We start from the raw sequence: 19561 nt of genomic DNA on the forward strand, positions 1-19561 counted from the left end.
CAGACAATTTGATATTTTAATGCGTTTTTGCTGGAATTTAGACTCTGAGTTGTCTTTTCTGTAAGCTTTTATTCAGCTAGTGTTAAGACAGATCTTTCCTAGATTGTCAGGAGCTAACAAAGAAATGGGTGTGGAGGGAGGGGGGCGAAGAAAAAAAACAGCTTTCCCAGTTTTAGGGGGTCCACCTGAGCAAGTACTCGCCTTCAGGGTTTAGCCCTATAATCCACCTAGAGAGTACCTCCAGGCCAGAGGTAGGCGCCTCCCTGCTCCCGGAGTCTTGGGTGTGTGTTCGTGGCCTAAGGAGACCCCCTTCCTCCCAGGCCTGGTCCCTCCACAAGCCTGTGCCTCAGGCAGCACGACAGGCCGCGGCCCTCAGTGTTCCGTGGGAGAGCGCCATGGCCTGCCGTGGCCTGCCGTCCACATGCAGCGCAAATTCTGGGACAGTTCTGGGACGGGGCCAGACAGACAGGTTTCCGGTGTGTGCAGGAATGTCCTTCTGTGCCTTCCAGAACCAGGACCTGGGAGCCTTACTGGGAGTGTGGGGTGGTGCTGTGCCCAGCGCGTGTTGGGTGGCGGAGGGGGCCAGCCCTGGTGCCAGGAGGTCCTCTTGCTTTTGCGTAGCCTTCTGGATCTGGTGCTTGCCCCCTCTTCCAGGAGTTCCTTGTCTGCGTTCTGGAATTTTGGTAAAGATGTTTCTGAGGAAGATATCGCTGGTTGTTCAAACTACAGGAAAGAAACCCTTATGTGTTTCAAACCACTGTCTTGATTGGGGCCATCTGAATGCATTTTGATGACCCATTTTCCTGATCCTAGAATGAAACTGGCCAGCACCCCAAGTCTGTGGAAAGTGGAGGAGGGATGAGTGGAGAACACAGTAGGCCTGGAGTAGAGTTAAAGCCTTCCCTAGGAACTTCGGATAAAATTTTCCTGTGATTTTTCTTTCCCCTTGCTTAACTAAAATACTTTTAACTTTCAGATTAAATAGTTGATAATCAATTTTGTAATTCTCTCTTTTGTGGGGAGATAACGGCTTTTGTTTGTTTCCCTCATTGGCTGACAAAATGACTGTCTTCTTAAAGAAATTAAGTTATTATTATTTTAAATTAGCAAAGCTTTTGCTCATTGGACCTTTGGACATCTTTTTCCACTCATACTACCTTTTCATTTTAATAATTCCTATGTATATCTGGCAATTTCTTCCTAGGAGTATAATATTTTGAACACCACTTTTATGGGTATGCACTTTAATTTTGAATTACAATACCGAATTCTTTACAAAAATTGTACTTCGGTATTTCTTTCATTTGTGCTTTTTATTTTTGAATGATAATTCTTTGGACCAAATAATTGCACCCCTAATCCAGGCAATCCAAGAACAGATACTTCAGAAATACTTACAGCAGAATTAGTTTTTGGGTGCACTTCTTTTATAGGTTAATGCATAAAAACTGAAAATGCTTCTGCATTTTAGCTGAAGGAGTTTAAAAGTAGTCCTTTCCCCCCACTTTTCCGTAGAGCATAATAAGAGTGGTATTCCATGACAGACGGCTGCAGTACACAGAGCACCAGCAACTTGAAGGCTGGAAGTGGAACCGCCCGGGAGACAGACTTCTTGATCTAGGTACCGTGGCCATCGCAAGACCGTGGGGAGACGCGGGCAGGTGTTAGCTCTGCCTGTCGGTGTGCTGCCACCACGCTGATTGTGTGCAGAAACTTCTGGTATTAGCAGGTCCTCTGTACCCTGAGCTGTTTTGTCGTTCAAGATGAAGTAGCTTTTGGTGCTAAAGGAACCTCAGCCAGCAACTTTATGAGTTTGAATCCATTTAATTCTCACTTGGCACCGTTCCTCATTTTCTTAATAAAGTGAAATACAAATTAGGATGGGAGAAACTGTGGTACTCATTAGGTGACTTGATATTGATAGGCTTATCATGGAGAACAAAGAAAGGGAAAGTTCAAGATGGAGGTATATTAATTTCATTAGAATATCATAAAGTAAGTTGTAAATTTTAATTATTCAAAGAGGCTGAGTTTTTATATAACTTTTTTTTTTTTTTAATATAGATATTCCAATGTCTGTGGGAATAATTGACACAAGGACAAATCCAAGTCAGTTAAATGCGGTTGAATTTCTCTGGGACCCTGCAAAATACACATCTGCTTTCATTCAGGTTTGGATTTTTACATTATTACAAGTATACTAACTGAGTCATTAAGAAGGCCATGGGTGGGATAGAATTCTTAATGTATGATATAATTTCCTTTAAATGTTTATTTGTAAATTGTCTGGTAATATCCTTTTTTTTTTTTTTTTTTTTTAAGATTTATCTATTTATTTCCTCCCTGTTGTCTGCTCTCTGTTTCCATTCGCTGTGCATTCTTCTGTGTCTGCTTGTATTCTCATTAGGCCTCTCCGGGAACCAATCCTGGGACCTTCTGGAGTGGGAAAGGGTGATCATTCTCTTGCGCCACCTCAGCTCCCTGTTCTCCTACACCTCTTATTGTCTCTTTGTTGTGTCATCTTGCTGTGCCAGCTCTCCATGTCAGCTGGCACTCCCGTGCGGGGTGGCACTCCCACGTGGGGCAGCACTCGTGTGGGCCAGCTTGCCTTCACCGGAGGCCCTGGGTATTGAACCCTGGACCTCCTATGTGGTAGATGGGAGCCCAACAGCTTGAGTCACATTCGTTTCTGGATATCTTTTTTTTTTTAATATACAGTTAAATTGGGCTTAATCTACTAAATCAGGGATGTTTCTAGGCTGACATGTATGAAAAGATTCTGTGATATGGAAAGCAATATTCACATGTTATTTTTACCACTAGTAACAATGATCAAAATTTTTCCTTAGATGTATTTCTCCTGAACAAAAGATGTTATTTAAAAAAGGATATGGTTGAGATAAGGTTGAGATTTTAAATTACTTTGTAACATTATTTTCAAAACATTTTAATACTGAAAATGTCAAACCCACACAAATGTAAGAGAATAATAGTAATGAACGCTCTGCACCAATCACCTGTCTTCAACAGTTATCAAGTTTGCCTCTTTTTTTAGTTGTTGGAGTGCTTTAAAGCAATCCCAGACACATCAATTCACCCTTAAATACTCAATTTGTATCTCTAACAGATGAGTTTTTTAAAAAACATAATAAGACCATCATGATATTTAAAAAAGAAATCATCTGTAATTCTAATCACCCAGTATGTTCAAATTTGTAGGTAGTAAAATTAGCTCTATTGAGTAGGTAATCTTTATGTAGAAGAGTAAAATTATATAACTGTTGACCAGCTTTAGTAGGCTGAGACTTACTAAAACTGTAAGAAAAATTTAGTATTTTGCATTTTTATGGTCTATCAGGTATTATCCCCTATCAGCTAATAATCACTTGGCGTGATACATATTGAATGTCTTCTTACGCTGTTTGTCAAATAGGGTAATTAGTTATGTGATGAATGACAGTGATATTAGACCTGGGCTTAAATCTCAGGTTGTGCATAGTCATATTGAAGAGGTCAGTTCAGCATGCAGTCCTTAGAAGAGGGAATGTGTAGAAGTTAGAAACTACCAAAGTCTTGTTACTGGCCCTGTGTATTACCCTAAGGCTGATGTCTGGTGGTTTTGGGAGAAGGGGCAGAGGAGGTGCAACATTCGTATTGCTCTACGATTCTGATGGAACTCTTTTTTTCTTTTTCTTTTTTTTTTTTTGAGGTATCGGAGGCCAGGGATTGAACCCAGGACCTCACATGTGGGAAGCCAGCACTCAGTCACTGACCCACATTAGCTCCCCTGAGTTGGTTTTTTTTTTGTTTGCTTGCTTGTTATTTGTTTTTAGGGGGCACTGGGAACTGAACCTGGGGCCTCCCATTTGGGAAGCAGGTGCTCAACCACTTGAGCCACATCTGCTCCCCAATGATTGACCTTTTTTTAAAAAAGATTTATTTATTTAATCCCCACCTGGTTGTCTGTTCTCTGTGTCTATTTGCTGTGTCTTGTTTCTTTGTCCGCTTCTGTTGTCGTCAGCGGCACGGGAAGTGTGGGCGGCGCCATTCCTGGGCAGGCTGCACTTTCTTTTGCGCTGGGCGGCTCTCCTTACAGGGCGCACTCCTTGCGTGTGGGGCTCCCCTATGCGGGGGACACCCCTGCGTGGCGCGGCACGGCACTCCTTGCACTCATCAGCACTGCGCATGGGCCAGCTCCACACGGGTCAAGGAGGCCCAGGGTTTGAACTGCAGACCTCCCATGTGGTAGATGGACGCCCTAACCACTGGGCCAAGTCTGTTTCCCTGATTGACCTTTAAAGTCTTGACAGATGAGTTTAGATGGTTGTAAGTAGGATGAATAGAAGGCTCTTGTCCATGGTGGAAGTTGCCCAGGCAACGTATCACAAGTCAGTATATGTAGGAAGAACAGGAAGACGATTGGCTGCCTAGAGCAGGGATACTGGAAGTAGTGGAAGCAGTGGGATGGCGAGGTGGGGATTGCTTGGATTGAGCCCTAGGTGACTAGGAGCCAGTTCTGGGTGGTGCTCACACGAGCAGGTGTAGGACTCTGGGTCTGAGAGCAGCATCCTTCCAGGGCAGAGGTAGGAGATGTGTGTAGGAAGCTGTTGCGCTCTTGTTCCCCTGATTGGAGCAAGTCCTTCATTAGAGGAGAGGCACTGGAATAAGGAAGAGCTCATTTCTGAAAAATCCACAAAGACCCAGTTGGATTTGCAGATAGGAATAAATTAAAGCCATATATTAAAAAATGATTCAGAGAAATTCATGAGAGGTATTTGAGTAATATGTTGGCGGTTCTTTTTAAAGGATCTTGGATTTATAGTGGTGGCAGAATATCCAAGAGGGAACAAAATAGCAATGTAATCAGTGGAAGGTACTCTGAGCCCATTGCAGCATGACTTGCTTTCCAGGTGCATTGCATCAGCACAGAATTTACTCCACGGAAGCATGGAGGAGAAAAGGGCGTCCCCTTTAGGATCCAGATTGACACCTTTAAGCAGAATGAAAATGGAGAGTACACGGATCATCTGCACTCAGCTAGCTGCCAAATCAAAGTGTTCAAGGTAAGAGGTGGCAGCCAGGCTTCAGTGATTAAGGCCTCGTTTGACTTTTAGCTGCTGAAGTACTCTACTTTGTTTATCTGCTGAAATATTCTACTTTGTTTTAAGCCTAAAGGAGCAGACAGGAAACAAAAAACAGACCGAGAAAAGATGGAGAAGAGAACTGCCCATGAAAAAGAAAAGTACCAGCCCTCCTATGATACCACAATCCTCACCGAGGTACTGTGGGGCGGCGTTTTGGTTTGGAAGAGAAGCAGAGGTTTCATATGAGCAGCGTCCCGAGGAGGAGTGGCACTACAAAGGGTTTGGGGAAGACTGGGGGGTTGATCGACATAATGTTCCTTGTGAAATTTGTGGGGAAAATATTTAACTTAAGTTTTGGGATTTTAATAGATTAGTCTCCTGGGTGGGACCTTAAATGAAGATGCTGAAATCCCAAATCAGGTCTCAGAAACAGACCTTGAGAACCTTGACATTGACAAGAGATTAAGTTGGGGCCTAGAATGTCCAATTTTTGTCACTGCTGGGGTTTTGCATTTTCTTTCCCTTCGAATCCCACTTTAGTCATACATTTGTTTAATTGGACTTGCAGAGACAGGAAACAGAGTATTAGATCTTTCTTTGTATAATGAAAAGACATTGATCCCAATCTTTGGTGTTTGTCCAGATGAGGCTTGAGCCTATAATTGAAGATGCAGTTGAACATGAGCAGAAAAAGTCCAGCAAGCGGACTTTGCCAGCAGACTACGGTGATTCTCTGGCAAAGCGAGGCAGTGTAAGGGACTTCTGCTTCTCTTTTCATTGTGCAAGAAACCTTGTGCAGTGTTAGATATAGGACCAACTTCCACTGAAAAGTAAAGCCAAAATTGTTTTTGATGTCCTTGTCTTGATTTAATTTGCTTTTGTTCAGACTTACAGCTTTCTGTTTATTCCTCACTGAGGAAAATTTCCTAAATCTAACACTTTAAAACAAAGCAAAACAATGTTGACCATATTGGGTGGTTTTGGAGGGAAAAACTGACACCCAGAGATATGTGTTCCCTCCCTGTCTCCTTCCCTTCTTCTCTCCCTCCCTTTCTCCTTCACACACACATACCCTCCTCCTAGAGCACTGAAATTAATTGAAGATACTTTGAGTAAAATAGTTTTCATTTTTATATGCTTTTAAAAGGTGTTGCTTTCTTATGTCTATAACCGATAAGAAAATTTTGTTCATCTTTAGAGAAATGATGGCAGCAAGCTTGACTTTAACATGTGCAATACTTTGTGTCCCATTTCCCTGCATGTAGTGTAAGAATGTGTGTCTGTCTGTGCTTTTAAAAGCCTGTTTGGCAGCACTGCTAGAAAAGAAGTCTTTGACCGCTTTAGTGTTTCCTCCTGGCACCTGCATATGGCTTTATGCTTCAGGCCAAAGTAGAGCATCTTGCTACGCTTAGACCTGGCCCCCCAGTATGTAGTCATGGGGCTCTGGGTTGAATTTGAGCTTGGTCAAGATAAGTATAGCAAATCTTTAATTTATGACATGATTCTTTTCATCTAGCAGTTCACAAAAGATTATCCAGGTTTGTAAGAAGGCAGCTGTACTTGCAGTAAATACAGACAGAGCATTAAATGGGTTTTCAAATGACTGCCGTCTTACATGTTAATGGCGACCCTACTTATAATTGCAGTGTTTGCATATCAAGGCGCCAAGAGTGGATTCCCCCTATGTACTTCCGTGATTATCTGTAGATTATGAAAGTCATTTTCACAAGAACTTCATTCCCACATTAAAGTGATGAGTGAAAATAAAAATAAAATCTCTTGTATGCAGTAAAAATGAAAATGTTTTCATCTGAGTGCCAAGGGGAGCACACACAGTGCATTTTCTGTCCCTGGGTTTTTGTTGTTTTTTTTTTTGAGTCAAATCAAAGGTTGTTTGGAACAACTGAATACTCCTTCCCCAAAACATGCCCTTCCTGCCCTGCAAAATTGAATGTTTTCATCCTTTTCTGATATCCCAGGTAAAGACTCACAAAAGGGTTCTTTTTTGGGGAGATCTTGATACCTCACATCACTTTTCCCTTCCTGTTACAAACCATTTAACCAAGTTAAATAAATGGATTTTGGTAATTCATAGAGAAAAGAAACAGTTATAGCCCAGAGTTGATCTGAAGATGGTAGAGTAGTTGGTAAATTCTTAATGATTCCTAACTCAAATCTAAAGTATGCAAAACGTCAGCAGTTCACTGGCCTGGGATTTCACATCTTCCTAATGTGTTGCTTGCTGCCCCAGGCTACTTTTTGCTTGGTTAAGATGCTTCTAGGGGGTTGGAGCTTATTTTGGAAACCTGTTTAAAAAAAAAAAAGTAGGGGTATGAATTAATCCCTGAAAAAAAAGAAAGCCCACAGTGTTTCATATATTTTGTGTATTCCTTCAAATGCCTGCGAAAGAAGGCCAAGTTTTCTTATACTTCTTGGGTAGTTAAGATATGATTAGCTTTCAGTAAAAGGGGGTTTCTAGACTTACCTGTTAAAGTCTAAAAGGAACTGTATGAAATGGTCCCACTATGCATAGAGCCACTACTGTCGGCTCCCAGGAGAGATGCTGCACATCCCTTTTGTGTGTCTCTTGGTCTCTGCCTCTGAGCTGTTTTATTGTCTCAAATCAAGGGCTGTGAGCTGGGTCCTTCCCTTACACAGCTGTAAATCCTGCTTGATCTGGGGACTTTGCTACCTGTGGCTAGACTATATTCACAGTGTACTGAAATCATGATTTGAAGAGTACAGGTCAGGTTTGGCTTGAGTCTTTATGATTTACGAACTCAGGAACACAAGGCACTGAACCACTGCATACTTTCATTTTATTTATTTATATTTTTATTTTTTTAAAGATTTATTTTATTTCTCTCCCAACACTGCATACTTTTAAAAGACAAGGAAGCAGGCCAAGGTAAAAGAAACATTGTGGAAATACTCCTGATAGGCCTTTTACTGCTGGTTTGAGACTGAAGAAACCTGTAAAACAGTACACAGGCAGGTCTTGGTGTTTCATTCAGCCTGGGCATTTAAGACCTTATTTTCTAAAAAGTAGAGTCCTCCTGCAATGGGACCAGCTTTCATTGAACATTATTAGGTTTCCACTCTTCAGTGCACTGAGTCTCACACTTACAGGGCAAGTTTTAGAGGTCAGAACTTTTTTAACAGCACTACTCTACTGCTAAAAGAATATAAACGTGTAAAAGTGAAATAGGTATGTTTATGGAGTTTCAGTAAACCTGGTTTACTGAATTTGCTTTACCTTACTCTGCTACACTAACTAGAAAGTTTTTTGATGCTTCATTTCCTCAAACAGCTGGCAGTAATCACCAAAGCAAATTTGGGGAGATTGGATTCTTTTATTTATTAGAAGGTTTACATTATTTGGATGTGAGTGTTAGGCTCTGTTGTAATACTTCCTCTCTGGGAACGATGGCTTAGCGGGAAAATCTTCCAGGTTTGGGACACCCCTGTGAGCATGGTGACACCTGGTTAGCTCTGCCACTTGGCTCACAGGGTCTTGGGTTCCTCAAACTGTATAAGCTGTGGAGGTGCTACTTTTAAGAAGGAAAGACAAAAAAGGGCCATAATTCAGGAAGAATGGGCAGTGCTGTATAAAACAGCTGTAGTGAAATTGGTGTGCCATGCAGTCAGTTTGGCAAAGCCGTCCAGCTAGACTAGAGCTTTTTGACTGTCAATTGATGGTAATTAAAACTGTGTGCAATTGTTTCTCCCATTCTCCCATTTTTGAGGAGATACATAACTAAGCAGTTGTAAAGTATGTGACGGTTCTGGGATTTCTACTTGAAGTTATTTTTCTTGAATACATGCTTCTGCTGGGTAAGCCTCTCTGTCAGACACTGGGTTCCTGCCCGCAGAGTCTTTCAGCTCTTTTAGACCAGGGGGCTTGACGCTTTTTACTCTCCTAACACTCCAAATAATTTAGAAAAAAAAAAGATACAAACTTTCTCTTGCATTTTTAGGTTGATATCTGAAAGTTATAAATTTAAGTAGTTGCAAAGGAGATAATTTTCTGGCATGTTAATAATAACACTTGTATTTACATTTTATGATAGAACTATTACATACTCATTGAAATGCAGCCTATGGGATCTAGGCACCATAGCCCTATGACACCCTCCATGACCCATTGGAAAAGCGCACCATCAAGGCTCTCACCGGCCCTTAAGAATTTTACTTTGCTCTTCTTGATCTCATTTTCTGCTCCATTTCCTTTAAATAATTTTATCCTAATGTAACTATTTTAAGCATAAAAATCTTTTAGTGCTCTCCCTAATATAGTTCTTTATTTAACAAAATGTGTTGAAATTTAATTTTTAAAATTTCTGTGACCATAAGACTCAACTCAGCTGAGAAATCTTAAACTTACCATTATTACTAATTTATTAAAACAGTAGAAATCAAGCAAATGTTGATAATGATTAAACAAAAATAGAAATGCTACTGGAAATGCATCTTGAATGAAGAGACAGGGCAGAATATAATTTCTTGATTTTTTTCTTTTTAGTAGATAGAAACCTTGTTTACATAAGTAAGTAGATGGGAATCAAAATTTTCTGTTGGAAACGTCATTCAACTTTTTTGAACCCCTTTTGAGTTATTTGTTGGAAATCCCAGGGATCTATTTTTTTTTATCTAATAGATTATTTAATTATATATCACCTGATAACTCAATTAGGTCTTTCTTGAATTGTGTTGAAAGCAAAGAATTGAAAATCATCTGACTTACAGAATTTTCTTAGTCACTAGGGCCATGTATTTTCTCACTGTCTTGCCTGTACCTTGGAATGGCCTTTTGCTTGGTTTTGCTATGCCAGATTGAGATGCCTTTCTCCTGCAAAATGGGAGAAGGGTGATTATGAAAGGGGTCACTTGAAACCCAGGGCATTCTCAGGCAGATTAGTTTTAAAATAGAGTACCTGTGGAGGTCAACGGACGCCAGCTCTGGAGACTGCTGCTCCAGACCAGCTGGCCTGCTCAGGCGCAACTGCTTTTGACTCTGGCTCTTAATTGGCAATGGGTCTTTGTGTCTTGCTCTCTGTCTGCCTGGAATTTTGCTTTAAGCTGAAAAATACTGAAGTTCACCATGCCCCTTCAGAAACTATAAATAATTAAATGTAGATTGAGAGATCCACCAGTAGATACAGACAGCAGGGTCTGTCTTATTTGGGGATTATTAACTTTAGAGAAACCCGGGAAGCAGATGGTGAACGTGGCCCCTGTGAGCCTGCTCTTGGGGAGGAGGGTGAGAAGGTAGGGGACACGGGTAGGACGCAGACTCTTTCCAGGCCACCGTGTGATGGCAGAGGTTGTTTATGAATCTTTCTTATCTCTGCTCTTCTTAAACCTTGATAGGTGCGTGATGGAGAACTGAGATTTAAAATCTAGAGGAAAGTTACTGAAAGCAAATGGTATATAAGGATACATTTAAAATGCCTTTATAAATGTTTGCTGTTATCATCACTTCAGGTCTTCTTTAAGATTACTCAGTGATTTGATGCACACAGAGGTAAAATTTTTCTTTGCCACACAGAAGTAAATTTGAAGTGTTTCTGTGAGGTTGCTTGATGACTATCTTGCCTTGATATGCCTTTGGCCAGACTAGAGCATGATTTACAAAAGTATTTCTTCCACATACTTTCAAAGCATATAATCAATTTATTTTTGTTTCTATCCCTAGTGCTCTCCATGGCCCGATGCCCCCACAGCCTATGTGAATAACAGTCCTTCCACAGCGCCCACTTTCGCCTCCCCACAGCAGAGCACTTGCAGTGTCCCAGACAGGTATTTGGTTTGTGTAATTGTGTGGCTAAGGCTCGCTAAGGCTCCCTGATGCTCATGCTCCTTTATTTCCCTCTCTCTCAATTACATCAGCCCTCTTGTTCGTCTGAAGTATAAGGTAACGGGAACTAGCCGTGCCCCAAGCGCAGAGGAAAATCCCTGTCTTGTTTCACCTGCTGGCCGTTTACTCCAGCCCGCGCACCTCACAGGGGCTCAGCTGCAGTAATTGTAGAAGAGGGGGCATTTCTCACATACAGCCAGGGTAGCTCTGTGAGGTGACAATGGTGTGAATGGGGTTCATGGATGAAGAGAGGAGGACAGAGTGAATTGTTAAAGGTGGAATTGTTGCTTGAAAATGTGAAGATTGCGTTTATTACAAAGCATGTTTGTCTCTACTACTCCCTGTATCGAACAGAGGTTATTTTTTGCCCTATTCCTTTTCCCTCACAACATAGTTTAAAAAATAATTCTTTAAGATTAAAAGAGGGTTTTTAATTTCGAATGACTTACTGTGGTTTTGGAAGTGGGCATATTAGCCTTGGTTTATTCTGTCGTTCGGCCTTCACGGGCAGCTGAAAAGCCAGTCGGGGGTAGGGGCAGCGTGGGAGCCTGGGGGCTGTCTGCGGTGGCTTTGCGTTTCTCAGGGCTTTGCTGAAGAGCTAATTCCCGTGTGTGGAGCAGAAGTTCCTTTTTTTTTTTTTTTTTAAGGAATTTTCTTGTTGGTGAGGAAAATTCTGAAAGCTAAGGCCACCAAGGTTCCCATTTTTGTATTCTGGTCATTTTGACAAGGTCTGGTTTTTAAAATAAAACATTTTCCCTGAGGAGATGGATAGAAGGATGAGGAGCTTGTTTTTGTGGCGGCTGCCGTGCTCTTAAAGATTCTCTTGGACTCAGTCCAGCATAGGTGGGGACCGGCGGGCCTCCCTTAGCGTCTTCTCTCGTTCTCAGTCAGTCACAGTGAGAAGTCTTAGGAAACGCTGTGGTTGTGGAGGTGAGCTGTGAGGTCATGCATGTTAGCTGACAGGACATTTCCTGAGAGCCCAAGGTGTGCCCTGCCCTGTTCAGGTGCAGTGACACATAAGTGACAGAGAGTCCCAGTGGGCACGTGAGGGCGCACAGTCAGCTAAGAGACCTAAGTGGGTCAGGAGACAGGCTCGGGCCAGGAAGGCGGCCGCGTGCCCCGTGGAGGTGTTTTTCATTTTCTTTTACCTTTAGGAACACGAGGATAGTGGAAGCTTGTTTCATTTGTTCTTTGAATTTCACCCTCTTTAATCTTGGTATTAATTATATTTTGGATTAGGCTGTTTCTTGTGGCTCATTGCTTTCTTATAGTAGATTTTTTTTTTTTTTTTGCTGTTATTTTCAACTGTTTATCTTATTTGATTTCTCATGTTTTTTCCAACTTAAAATGAATCTTTTTGTATCTTGGAAATAATTGGAGGAGCCCTTCTGTTTCACAAACCTTGAATTTCTTACTAGGACAGGTGGAGAAGGAGGCACAGCTTAAGATGTACTTGAGTCTTCTGCGTCTTGATCTCATCATCATACTGACTTCCTGATCAGCTCTTCCTACATGCTCATTGTAAACGTACATAGCTGCAGCCCACAAAATTGCTGTTTTAATTTACCTAGTTTAGCAGCCTGTAATGTCTTGATTTTAAAAGGAGAGATCATAAAATCATATTTTGCTTCCTTTTCCCTTCTCTCCAGCAATTCGTCTTCCCCAAATCATCAGGGAGATGCAGTGCCACAGGCCTCTGGTGAAGTGAGTATCTGCTCTCTAAAACTGTCAGCTGCTCTCAGGGTCCTGCATTTTTAAGGCTGTGACAAGGGCTCTCATCATTATTGGGGTCACTGAGTCGTCAGACCCATGCTCTTCTTGGGGTTCTCTCTCCTTCACAACGGGTGGGCTTCTTTGTTTTGTTTAAATGTTCTTCTTTATAACAAGTCAGTGACTTGGGTTGTGTTTTAATAAGTTTGAATGGTTTCTCCTACTCATGTTTGTTTATTTTTTATTAATAGCAACTTCAGCCTTCAGCCACCATTCAGGAAACGCGGCAATGGCTGCTCAAAAATAGGTTCTCTTCCTACACAAGACTGTTTTCCAATTTTTCAGGTATGTTTGTGTATGTGTGTTTTGTTTGCTCATGTTTGTTTCTGTGCTTTTATTAACCTTAAAACTTTTTAATTTTAAAAGAAAGTCACAAGTTACTAAAAAATGGACAGTGAGTTCCCATGTACCCCTCACCTGGTTTTCCCAGCGACAAAGTCTTGCATGCCAGTAGTCCACCATCAACCCCAGGAAACTGACAGTGGTGCAGCATGTGTATAGTTCTGTGTCTTTCGCACATGCAGACCTGTGGAACCACCCCTGCAGTTAAGCAGAACTGCCCCACGGCCACTGGCTCGCCTGTGCCTGCCCCTTTGACAGTCACACCCACAGCCCTCCCCAAAGTGCCCTTAACCTGCGGCAGCCTCTAATCCGTTCTCCATCTCTGATCTCAGAGCATATATATCTATATATATAAATGGAATTCTCCAATCTACGACTCCTTGTGATTGGCTTTTTTCAGACAGCATTAGGTCCATCCACGTTGTTTGGATGTATCAATAGTTTGTTTTTTATTGCTGAGTACCTTCGGTGGTATAGAGGCACTCAGGTATGGTTTTCATGCACCTGGTGTATCTTCTTCTGTAGTAAGCTGAAGGAGCATTTAGATGGATTTTAAGAGACGAGGCAGTGCTTCTCCAGGCGGCGCACAGGAAACCTGTTTGGAGGAGCAGTGATAGACACGTGCCAGGTGTGGCAGTGCGGGTGGCAGAGGTAGTGTTCCCCAGACGTGTTTGGCCCTGAGACCTTTCCACACAGAACGTTTCCTAACATGTTCTGGCCAAACCAGAAAAGGGCAGCTAGCTTGACTTTGCCTGCAGTTCTTTGGGGCCATAAAGAAGAGCAACGTGAGCCTTGTAAGAGGACAGAGATGTGTGTACTTCTGGCTCCAGGAAGCTTGCCTGTACGGAGGACATGGTTTCCTAACACCCGCCATTTGTTGGTGTTTGTGCAATGAGTAGTCGTTCCCCATCTAGGTCTTCATCTCTTTAAAAGGAAAATACCAGATGGAGATGATTTGCTAGCTGGGATCCACATTTTTATATGATTACCTAAAGGATTTTCCTGGAAACTGGAAAGTATGACGTTTCAGGTGGAGGGCATGGCCTTGAACCCTCACAGGGAGGGCAGAGGAAAAGTGGGCCCAGCAAAAAGGCTCTGGCGGTTGGAACCGAGGGTGGCTCCAGGTTACTGTGACAGTGTGACAGATACACGCTTCCGTCTGGGAAGCTCTAGGCTCCTTTCACGGTGAGCAGTGGTTCCATGGCGTGGCTTCTGCCCCTTGCTCTGTGAGCTTCTCCAGGGAGGTGGGCAGGGGGGCTGCTGTGGTGCCGGCAACAGCCTGGCGAGGCGGACAGGAGCTTCCTGCGCTGGGCGCCTGCGCTCGCCTTTCAGGAAGGGGAGGCACACCCACCCGTCTGCCGCGCCCCGCTCCAGAAGGGGTGGTGGCCTGACGCGGGATGGGTGCCTGTCTCCCTGGGTCCTGGATCCCCAGATGCCTCCAGCAGTTCTCACCTCATGGGAGGCAGGCTTCTCTATCTTTATTTCTTTCACAATTTAGGAAGTTATTAGGCTCTCACATTCGAGCCCTTAAAACGTTATCTTTCTAGTTACATATCATATTCGTCAGCCAAAGGGCTGCCGATGCAAAGTACCAGAACTCTGTTGGCTTTTGGGAAGTGTGCGTATTTCGGGTAGAAGCTCGCGGGTACCAGGCGCTCCAGAGTCCAGTCAAGGCTGCTTTCCCAGCACCGCCGGCTGCCGCGTGTTGGAGCCTGTCGGCCGCTGGGCCCTGCCTCCCCCTGGGCTTCCTCTTCCTCTCGAGCCTGGGCCCAGCGCCTTCCCGCCGTCGCTGCGGCCTGGCACAGGGCCGCCGCCCTCAGTCTCGGCTGTTCTTTCCAGTCCCTGCTGGGAGCTCGGGCAAATGACTGTTCCTCCTGGGCTTCAGCCGTTTGAGCCCCCTCCTGCTCTCTGTGCCATGGCTGGATCACAAGTGACTGAGCTCAGTGCCCAGCGGGAGGCGGCGGCGGCTGGGGCCTTGTGCGCTTGGCGGCAGCAGGGCTCCAGCGCAGCGCTTCTGGCACCTCGGCCTTGACACAACGAGGCGAGTGGTACAAAAAGAGAGGAATTTCGGCATGTGTTTGGGCGAGCCGTGAAAGACGCCCGGTGTTCTGGTGGCAGTGGGTTTCTCGTGTGACCTGGGTGGTGCCTTCTGGGCTGTAGGTCCCAGCTTTGTTGCTGTAATCAAGAAGCTGGCGGGAGGAGCCGGCCTTGCCCACCTTTTGCACAAAACGGGTGGAACCGACAGCTCCTGCCCTGCAGGCCGTGGCCACGCAGGACCCGTGCTCGACAGCGACTGCTGCCTGCACAGCCACCACATCCTCCCCAGTGGGTCTGAGGACGACACAGCTATGTGTGGCAGACCCCAGAGAATGGGCTCACCCCTTGCCTTACTGGACCTGTGGTGATTTTAGAAGGCCGCTCGGAGAGCTGGCGGCGGGCCCGGCGTCCAGCAGCCCCCAGGCGCCTCTTCGCCAGGCTGCGGTCATGCGCTTAGCATGGATGGGGCCTGGAGAGGCCCCCGTAGACTTGGGTGATGGGCCTTCAGACGGGATTTGCAGCGTTCGCTGAAGCCGAATGGCATTCTGATCGGCACAGCTTCCAAAGGCAAGAAAGCGAGCCTGACTGATCTGGGAAACGAGATCGTCGCTGGAGGAGGAAGCCTGTGAAGGAGCAATCCCGTGCGGGCCGGCCTGGCCGCGGGCATGTCTTCACCGCTGCAGTCAGCCCCGTGAGCGAGCGGCTGCTGGTGCCTGGAATCCAGAGGCTGCGCAGGACTGCTTGCCCTTCACGAAGCGGACACTGGCAGTGAGGCTGCTGCCTGTCGTGATCCTGACACGGGTACCATGTGCTTACGTGGAAAGGGGACGGCAGGAGCCGCTGTTCTGAGATCACGGATGAGTCCCCATGTGTCCAGTGCCTCCCCACGTGCAGCAGCACAGAGCCCCTGGGGGGCGGCGGCCGTGCTGAGGAGGGGCCTGACACTCACAGAGGGGAGAGTGCCCGAGGCTCCAAGCGCACGAGCACGTGAGCCTGTTATCATGACGGCCCAGAAGTCTGACCTTTGCCAAGATGCTCTGTACCCTGACACAGCGGGGACCGACGCAGCGCTGGAGGAGAAGAATGCAGCCCCCCGTCCTCATCTCCCAGAAGCAGGGGTGTACTCCAAGCAAAAACAGGGATCTCAAGGTGGTCAGGAAAACCATTCTGGATAGCAGACAGGAAGTGCGGCCTGAATGTTGCTTTGTGGTTATCCTGTACTTCACGTTATAGTCTAACCCAGACTAAAAAACAAAGACAGCTCTGTCTTCTCTTCCCATGTCCGTCTGTCTGTGAGCATCCTTCTGTAGCAGACCCAGCAAGGGGCAGAGACTCACCCTGGGTCACGCCACTGAGGCAGTCGGCTCACAAGCCCTAAGCTAATCTAGACGCCTCGGCTGAGTGTAGCGCAGTCCAGAGGGGTCACACCCAGAGGACTCGATTCGTTTACGACATAGTCTTTCTCTTTCTGGGATTCGTAAAATAATCTCAAGCTGCCACACATACGCAGGTGGGTATGTATCTTTTATTATTTATTTCCATCCTCATCTTGTTGTTTGTACTTCCTGTCTGCTCATCTTTTTTTTTAGGAGTCACCCAGGAACCAAACCCAGGGCCTCCCATGTGGGAGGGAGGTGCCTAATCACTTGCGCCTCCTCTGCTCCCTGTTGCCTCTCAGCGTGTTTCCTCATGGTCTCTTGGTTGCGTCATCTCACTGTGTCATCTTGTTGAGTCAGCTTGTTGCGTCAGTTCGCCGTGCCAGCTCGCTGTCTTGCTTGTCTTTAGGAGGCACCGGGAACTGAGCCCGGGACCTCCCGTGTGGTAGGCAGGAGCCCAGCTGCTTGAGCCTTGTCTGCTTCCTGGAATTTATCTTATGGAAATCATGTCTTAATTCCAGAGGCCATTTTTAATTCCCCCAGTAAACTGTATCTGTGACTGTTAAAATCATGGACACAGTCAAATATAAGAAGAAGAGTATAATGAACCCCCATGTAACTGTCCCTAGCTTCAGAAATCACCAGCTTTGGTCAGTCTTGCTTTCTTACCACTCTGCTCCTTTTCTGTTGGATTTTAAGGCAAATCTTAGCCACCTTGCCATTTATAGTCACCATATACTTACGGGGGAAATCTTAACATGTGCAATTCCCTGCCTTCTTTTGAAAGTGGCTGTTGTGACAGAGTTTATGTTACAGAGTGTTACTTTACAATTGCGTTTTGCAGTTTAGCGGCCTAGTCCTCTCCCTGCGCCTGGTTAGCTGTTTGACCTTGGGGCAAGTCCCCCAAGCTCTGGACTTCTGTTTCCTCTTCTCTAAAGTAAAAGATTGGCTTCTCTGGGTGAGCGCAAGGTTTTCTCTCCTGGTGTCGGAACCCTGTTTCTCCATACAGCCATAGCCCAGCCCCTAAGGTGGCGGTGACAGCTCGCCTTTGCAGCAGCCTGCAGGCCCTGCCTGCTGAGCTGCTTTACCAGCCTCTGGGCGTCCACTTCCTTGGTCCAGGACGAGAAGGAGCCAGCGTTTCTTTGGCTGTGGGGCAGATGAGCGTGTGTGTTGCAGGACCCCTGATGGCTCTGAGGTTCCGGTGACTGCCTGCTGCGCGGCCGGCGAAGCAGCCGGTTCTGCCAGTTCTTCCTTCGTGTCTTTGAGAAGACTTTCTCTGCTGTCCTCCAGGTGCCGACTTACTAAAACTGACAAAAGAGGATTTAGTACAGATCTGTGGTGCAGCTGATGGAATTCGGCTCTACAATTCACTGAAGTCAAGGTAAAATACTGTGCTTAGAAGGGATTGTCTCGCCTGTAGTAAGGACGCACCTGGCTTCCCGTGGGGAGCTTGGGCGGAACATCTTTCCACGCGAGGATGGCAGGCGCCTTTGTGCTGTCCACCTTCCACAGTGTCGTGTGCACAAGACGATTTTGTGTACACCTACTGCTAACAGTTGTTAAAAACCTAAACTAATTGTGAATTTAAATGATAGGAACCATAAACAGTGCTAGCTTTTAAGATCCATTTAGCATCTTCGCCATTTTCAGGCTTGTGGTGTGAGAATGCCATGAAAATTGAATCTTAGTTAAAACTGGTTTTAAATTGCTGGCTTAAAATTTCCCAGCATCTCACTGGTTGTAGAGTCTGGGTCATCAGATTAGACCAATGGTGGTAGCTGGTATGGGGTGTGAGGTTTTTATATTTCTCTTAAATTATTTTGTGTAATGAAATACCATTGAAAAGTCCTCATAAGGAAATACAACTTGGATTCCTGTAGCTGGTCGCTTGTATTTCCCATGGGGCAGCTTTGGCTTGTAGGCTCATGATGGCATCTTCTGATTGCAGGTCGGTTAGGCCCCGATTAACCATCTATGTCTGCCAGGAGCAGCCCAGCCCCACGCAGCAGGCTGCAGGCGGTGGAGGCGAGAACGGCGGTGGGACACCCTGTGGTGGGTACTGAGGTCCTCTCAACTTCCGGTTCCCACTGCTCTGAATCTGTGAGGCAGAAGCGGGAAGGACCTGGCAGGGTTTTCAAGGACTCCTGCCGCCTTAGGAGCTGCTGACAGGCGCCTCAGCAGCTGTGAGAGGCAGTCACTGCAGGGCCCAGTGCTCGGGAGCAGGCCGGTCAGTTATTGCAGCTACATTATGGATCTCTCTCCTTTTCATGCCCCACCCCCTTTTGTTTTTTAAGAAGGTACCAGGGATTGAACCCAGGTGCTCAGCCCCTGGGCTACACCCACTCCCCTGGATCTCTTTTCCATATGGCCCTTCATGCCAGGAATTTCTAACAAGACAAAACACCAATTTGGGTGCTGAGTTTTGCTCTGGTTTTAAAATTTTTTAAATCTCAGATTTACTGAAGTGATGGCTGTAACAATGATAACTTGACAAGAAAACATGAGAGTTTTTCTTTTTTTTTTCCTACCATTTTAATGACTGGGGAAAAAAAAAATCAAGTGTGTGGACTTGTCTCAGGCAAGGCCATCACATGTGTCTGAGCTGGGGAGTCTGGTGCTGGGTCCTGGTGTTACTGGAAATATACTTGACGTTAGTTTCCATTTGAGTATTGGGAGGGTTTCTCATCCTGGGGTTTTTCCCTGATAATTACTAATGTAGTGATAGATTAGGGCAAAGAGAAATAATCCTGGCCTCTCCCCCCCTTCCTCTAAATCTGATCCTTAAAAAAAAAAAGCAAGCATTTTTTAAAAAGCATTTGTTTTCTCATTTGTAAGGTGGGTATGGGGGTACCCTCTCCCTCTTCCACATTCCAAAACAGAATTAGGGCAGTATGCTTAGAAAGTTTTAGGGAAGGATGTGTTACAGAATTCAGAGAGACCATTGTTCACCAGTTAATGGGGAGAGGTCTGAAAATACTTGTGACTTGAATATTACTGACAGATTGCAAGGAGAGAGTAACTATTTTGAGCCTTTCTATTTGGAAACATTTTGACTTCAAAATATGTGAACTTTAAGACGAAGGAAACAAATTGTT

At 45.1% G+C, this 19561-nt stretch overlaps 1 protein-coding gene across 2 annotated transcripts in view; it reads left to right on the forward strand.

Moving 5' to 3' along the window:
- The window catches only part of UBP1 (upstream binding protein 1), a 64359-nt gene that overhangs the window by 37642 nt on the left and 7156 nt on the right, over positions 1 to 19561 (forward strand). Inside the window, exons 5-14 of one of the 2 annotated variants that reach the window (XM_004471124.4) lie at positions 1516 to 1621; positions 2065 to 2171; positions 4911 to 5063; positions 5169 to 5279; positions 5728 to 5835; positions 10780 to 10883; positions 12591 to 12645; positions 12903 to 12996; positions 17757 to 17847; positions 18415 to 18518. In XM_004471124.4, coding sequence (XP_004471181.1) covers positions 1516 to 1621; positions 2065 to 2171; positions 4911 to 5063; positions 5169 to 5279; positions 5728 to 5835; positions 10780 to 10883; positions 12591 to 12645; positions 12903 to 12996; positions 17757 to 17847; positions 18415 to 18518 — 1033 coding nt within the window. The remainder of the gene's footprint in view (positions 1 to 1515; positions 1622 to 2064; positions 2172 to 4910; positions 5064 to 5168; positions 5280 to 5727; positions 5836 to 10779; positions 10884 to 12590; positions 12646 to 12902; positions 12997 to 17756; positions 17848 to 18414; positions 18519 to 19561) is intronic. The other variant, XM_004471126.4, reaches the window with a different exon arrangement.

Source organism: Dasypus novemcinctus, chromosome 31, assembly GCF_030445035.2.
Source record: "Dasypus novemcinctus isolate mDasNov1 chromosome 31, mDasNov1.1.hap2, whole genome shotgun sequence".
Lineage (NCBI taxonomy): Eukaryota > Metazoa > Chordata > Mammalia > Cingulata > Dasypodidae > Dasypus > Dasypus novemcinctus.